This window comes from Microtus oregoni, unplaced genomic scaffold, assembly GCF_018167655.1.
Source record: "Microtus oregoni isolate MIOR12 unplaced genomic scaffold, Mior012 000015F_ref0000493, whole genome shotgun sequence".
Taxonomy (NCBI): domain Eukaryota; kingdom Metazoa; phylum Chordata; class Mammalia; order Rodentia; family Cricetidae; genus Microtus; species Microtus oregoni.
In genome coordinates this window covers 41,297,061-41,303,060 of record NW_024543074.1, presented here as the reverse complement: position 1 = coordinate 41,303,060, position 6,000 = coordinate 41,297,061, and the positions used below count along the sequence as shown (strand labels likewise).

At 48.8% G+C, this 6,000-nt stretch overlaps 1 protein-coding gene across 2 annotated transcripts in view; it reads left to right on the top strand.

The window, feature by feature from the left end:
- The first annotated feature begins 2,825 nt into the window (after window positions 1-2,825).
- The window catches only part of Gria1 (glutamate ionotropic receptor AMPA type subunit 1), a 311,889-nt gene continuing 308,714 nt past the window's right edge, over window positions 2,826-6,000 (top strand). Inside the window, exon 1 of one of the 2 annotated variants that reach the window (XM_041665038.1) lies at window positions 2,826-3,253. In XM_041665038.1, coding sequence (XP_041520972.1) covers window positions 3,172-3,253 — 82 coding nt within the window. In that variant the 5' untranslated portion in view covers window positions 2,826-3,171. The remainder of the gene's footprint in view (window positions 3,254-6,000) is intronic. The other variant, XM_041665037.1, reaches the window with a different exon arrangement.

Here is a 6,000-nt window from a genome sequence, read left to right as displayed (position 1 = left end):
AGGAGCTTTAGAGAAAGGGAAAGAAGAGAGAGAGTGGGGAGGGTTGGGAGCTCCTGTGTGGTAAGAAAGGTCCCAGGAAATAGGGCACCAATGGCCTTATCATCTGTATTAGATGGAAGTTGGATGAAGACATCTGCCATCCACCACATTCCCCTATTTTGAGGCAGAGGCTCTGCCTTGTCCCTTTCTGTGTTCTCTGACATTAAGCCCTAAATGGATACAGAGAGGCATCCATGTATCATTTAATTTGAAGAGATATGTGATGACCAGTTGAACCTCTATGTGAACACTGATGTCCAAACTTAAGATGTGTCAGCTCCATGCATCTTTAAGCATTGAACAGATAGGTATTTTATAAGCCATGGACACTCTCGAACATACCCATGGAGGGCAGATCATAGAACTGTGTCCTGGAAGCCCTGTCTTATTACATGATTTATGAAGATCATAGAAAATGCATCTTTCGGACTCCTTTCATCACACCCCCAAGCTAAACAATTATTTCCAACTCCAAGCGGGTGATGCGATTTTACTAATTAATCCTTGTAAAGGGCTTTGAGATCTTCTGAAAGGTGACAACGTATGAAGCCTTTAGTGACAGCCTAATTATTATTATTACAAGGCACAAAGCTCAGAAAGCTTGAAAGATCCCCAGGTACCATTCAAAATAGTAAGAGAAAAAAAAATAAAAAAGAGAAGAAAGCCCGTGGAAGAATTTTAACATGGAATCATTCGATGATGGCTCTTAATCTTGGCCAAGACTTTAGAGCAAGCTTTCCAGAGCCTGGCCTCACAGTTTCCCTAGCTGGTGCTCACACCAGGATGTCCCTGCCCAGTGGTCACTGCCCCAGGGTCAAAGAGTGAAGTCCTTAAAAGAGATATTCGTTCCCCGTGTTCACATCCCATCTTACTTATGCCGGAAAGGAAGACTTGAGCAAATCACTGGGCCTTAGGTTCTTTATGAGTAGATGGGAATGAGATGACTTTCCACAGGGCTTGTTGCACGCACATACCCCAATCAGCACTTAGTGAGTTCTTTACTGCAAGGTAAATGAGGGATAACCATTGAAATTGGAGACACCTGAACTACCCAGTGAGTCTATAAGGAGATACAAGAAAGCACAAGGGACCTGGCATCCACATTGCTTCTCCTTTAGGTTGAGCATGCAGCAAGTCTCGGGGTGTGATAGTGCAGTGCTGGAGAAGGATGCAGGGGAGTCTCTTGATAAAATGTTCTATCCAGTAGCAAAGATGTGATAGTGCAGTGCTGGAGAAGGATGCAGGGGAGTCTCTTGATAAAATGTTCTATCCAATAGCAAAGAAATACTTAGCGCAGAGTCCTTTGCTTCTTCAACTGCGGGACAAGTAGAGCTTGCTTTTCTGGCAAGGCCCTGTGCTGGGCAAGCATCTCAGTGAGGACATCGAGTCTATTGGCAACAGCCAAAGCCTTTAAGTTCACAGACCCAGAGCCAGGGAGATGGCTTCACCCAGTAAAGGCACTTGCTGGAGAGCCTGATAACCCGAGCTTAATCCCTGGTCCCCCATGATAGAAGAAAAGAACCAAATCTCACAGGTTGTCGTCTGACCTCCACTCATGTGTCAGGGCATGCATGAGTACACACCACACACATACACACACACACACACACACACGCATACACACACACATACACACACATACACACACACATACACACACACATACACACACACATACACACACACACACACACACACACACATACACACTTAATAATGTAGCAAAAAGTATTTAAAGTTTAATAGGCCTCATTGAGTGTTATCATTACCGACTCCTAGGACCCACGGCCGCTTCTGAGCGTGAGGGGAGAAAAATGGCTGTGGTGTTGTTTCAGAGACTGTAAACAGGTACAGCTGTTATTGACAGCTGTCCCACAGCTCACACTATCATCCTGAGCACAGCATTCTCTCTGCCGTATCTCGGAGCCAGCTGCAGTCCAGCATGGTCCAGGGAGACCCAGCTTCCACTGGATACACACAATGTGCAGACGCAAGCCAGAGCAGCCTGTGTCCTCTGACTGGAATCAACGCAAAATGACTCATGTAATTGCCCTGTGTGCGTACCCTGAATCTTCCTTGTTCACCCACCCACACAACTCCGCATTAAAGATTCCCGCGCCCTGCAAGAAAAAAGAGGAGGGGGGGACAACTTCAAACACCTAGGGTTTCAAAGAGGCCACCCATGGCGTTCCTAAAGGTGAAAGGGCCTTCTAGCATCCTGGTCCCAGTACCAGGCAGTCACACTGAGGCTAGTGCTGTTTGCCTTTCTCCCTGTCTCCCTTTTAAATTTCTGGAGAGTGATTTCTAGGGTCTCCCCCTTGGGAATTAGTTGTAGGAATAATTGGGCCAGTGGAGTGTAGCAGATATATCCAGCACAACCTGTGCACTACTGGAAAAAGTGACCTAGATCAGGCAGCTGGTGAATCCAGAGCTATTGTGGGGACCCCCTGCCACCTACTGACTTGCAACTGAACCCGCATTCCCAGTAGCATCTTATCCCCTGGCTGGGGGGGAGGGGCTGAGAGCGCTCACGGGGGAAGGTGGGGGAGGTGAAGAGGATTGTTAGTTGCCCCTTTATGGGAAAGCACCCCTTGACCCTCCATCCCCCTCCATCCTATGCATCCACAGAAAAGAAAAGTGAGGTGCGGTTAGGAAAGCAGGGGTGATGGGTAGGGGAGGCCAGTACAGAAACTCTGAGCTGGCTCCTGGCAGCGTGTGTGTGTGTGTGTGTGTGTGTGTGTGTGTGTGTGTGTGTGTGTGTGAGAGAGAGAGAGAGAGAGAGAGAGAGAGAGAGAGAGAGAATGGGAGGGTGAGAGAGGCTGGCTGCTAGAGAAGAGGAGGAGAGCAGAGGGAGAGGGGGAGCAAGCTAGCGCTCCAAGCATGAGGACGGTCTGCTCCCAGCTCAGTTAATCTGGCTGTCAGTCGGTGTTAAGGCTGCAGTTTAACTGCTTGGCTCCCCTTCCAAGAGAAACAAGAGAAACCTCACAGAAGAAAAGGAGGAAGGAAAGAAGGAAGCAAGGAACTGCAGGAGGAAAAGAGCTGGCAGAGCAGCAAGAAGAATCAAAGGAAGGGGAGGGAAGACCAAATCTATGGTTGGACCAGGGCTTCTTTTTCGCCAATGTAAAAAGGAATATGCCGTACATCTTTGCCTTTTTCTGCACCGGTTTTCTAGGTGCGGTTGTGGGTGCCAATTTCCCCAACAATATCCAGATAGGTGAGTGAGGGGGGGTAGCTGGGGAGGGACTTTGGGGATCTGGCTAGGGATTTTTTTTTTTTTTGAGGGGAGATTTCTGAACCCATTCTCAGTCGGAGCTGTTGTGCTTGGCAGCATGGCAATCGGAAAAACCAGGCTAGGAGGAAGGACTTGGCGACTTGGGTCGCCAGTGGGGAGAAATGGTTCTCCTCCTTACCGATGCAGCAATGCAGCGAGGGGCACAAGGGAAGTGTTCCATCTCGCGTGTGTGTGCGCACACACAGGTGCACATACACCGCGCACCCCGAGCATGAGCGCCTGAAATGGAGGAGCCTCCGTTCCGGAGAGGGAAAGATATAATCAGACTGTGCTTCCAACAGGGTTCCGAGTGTTTAAAGGAGTTAACTCTTGCGAGGCAGATGGTGCCCGCTCTTGTTGATTTATATAAATAAGCCTGGTGGATGTTTGTGTGTGTGTTGTAATTATATATTAAATGTGCATATATAGCCTGAGTGATGGGGATGAAGTGCTGTCTTGGCTGGGGGAGGGGAAAGAGACCCCAAAGAGTGCTGGGTACTAGGTTGTCTCTGTGGAGAAAAGTCCCAGGCCCCACTCTGTGGCCAGAGCTCTATGGACCCCTATAGCTGTTTTCCTTCTGTCTTCTGTCATGCTAAGCTAAAGCCCCCATTCCCTGATCCTGGAACTTCCTAGCCTGTCTGTTCTCTCGCCCTCATTGCCCCTTCCTCTTTAGTGCTGGGTCCACAGACACTAACACCAGTGCTCTAAGCACACATATGGACAGGCTCCTTCCTCTCCCCCCTCCCACTGCCCCCAGCAGCGGTCCCCATGCCTGGGTTCCACCCTCTCAACCTGCAGGTGGGTTTCAACACACTGCATGCTTTTCCTTCCCCCGTTTCCCTTCATCTGATGGCTGTACATGTGTTTAGGGGGAGCTTACAGGTATTGCCATTCCGGCAACCATGGGGCAAAACCAGACTAAGGAAACAACAGCACCAGTTCCAGGGCTTGGGGTCAGGGTGACCAGCAGCTCAGCATCCTTGTGAGCCAGCATCAGCCAAGCTGCTGTGCTTTGAGACATGTTGGCTGACTGGCTTTCTGTGTCCTCCCCGCACCAGGGGCTGGCTTACTACAGAGAGTTCCATCTTGGCAGTTGCTTTTTGTGAGACTGTTTGTGTTTGGGGGTGGGGGTAATGGTACTGTGGGGGAGGGGAATCTAGTGGGCCCATGTGTGTTGCTAATGGCCTCTTTGGGCCTCTCCAGCTTCCTGACTCCTGGACCTGTTGGGGTGACGATGGAGTTACTTGCTTTGTTTCCTGACACCTGTTAAGCTGTATTCTGAAGTGTGTATGTGTGTGCATGAGCTCCTGCCTTACAGGCAAACTTGCTGCCTCCGGGAGACACTTCCCTTTCGGCCCAGTCTGTAGCTGCTCCCTCCCACCTCCCACCTGCTTACTTCCATTCACTGGAAAGAGTAGAAAACCAGGACCAGAAGAGGGTGGGGTGTGGTCACCTGGGAGGAGAGAGTGGAGCATCCCCAGCAAGAGTGATTTTTTTGTAGTTTTTTGCTAGTTTGTTTTTGCTCTTTAAAATGGGGTTGTGAGTGTGTGTCTAAGTCACCTGTGCCGGCCTATGGCCTTTCTCATATATGTTCTAACCTTCTGTCTATACTTTGCCAATTGTAATCTCTCGTCAAGGAAGCTGTGGACAGGCTTCTGCAGGTGTGTGTCTACACCATCATTGTGGTGTAAGGGCTTGCTTGGGGTGTTTATGTGGGCACACCCACATTTGCCCACACATCCCTGAAGCTATTTCATGCTTGGTCTCAGTAATTGTTGCTCTTTTCAAACACAAGGGAGACACTTCAACCAGTAGAACAAATGCTGAAATTATCACCCCCATGAGGCTGTCTTCAGCCCTCCCTTCGTGATCTCTAACACAAGCCTCCAGCTCCGTAGTTCGTTCTTAAAGCCAAGCATGTATCCACTGCACAGAAAGTTAGCAGACCATTACTGGAACTGTGAATTCTTGACCAATCAGAGATAAACTTCTGTGTACACATATGTTGGAGTCCAGCTCCCAGAAATAGCTAGTTTTAATTTACAGGAATGTATTTCAATTTGTTTGCGCATCCATAGTGTTACAAAAGAAAGCCCTGTGTGCCCTTGTGTCTTGGAACAAAAACCCTGGCAGGTACCTTCCCTGTTCTGTTTACTGGAAGAAGATGTTAGCACATCTTGGTACTTTTAAGACCCCCACATCTGGCACAATGGCAACCCCTTATGTAACCAGGCATTCCAAGGTCTCTGGGAACATGAGCAATGAAAGATAAAAGCCCCGAGTTCTCAGAGAAGATAAACAATAAACTTCGAAGGCAATGGACTAGTATCACTGCATGCAGATCTGGCTGTCTCAGAGCAAATAGTTACAGTGGTGGTCCCAGGTGGTCCCAGGTGGTCGCAGGTGGCCCCAGGCCTGGATTTCGGTCACTTTGCAATGCTTCCTTGTAACTGAAGCCTCTGTGAATAAGAAATTGGATCCAAGTAAGACGAGATAAATGCAGGGAAGGTGTGTGCGTGTCTATGTGTGTGTGTAAACACAGGCTCATGAAAATCTGGCAGAAATGAGAAAGGAAAAAGTAAAATTCTATAGGTCTCCTGTGTTTTCAGCTGTTTGCTGAGCCAAGGGGCGCGCAGTTAAACATTGGGGCAGAGTGATGGGTGTTAGGGGTCCTGTCATAGAAGCTTATC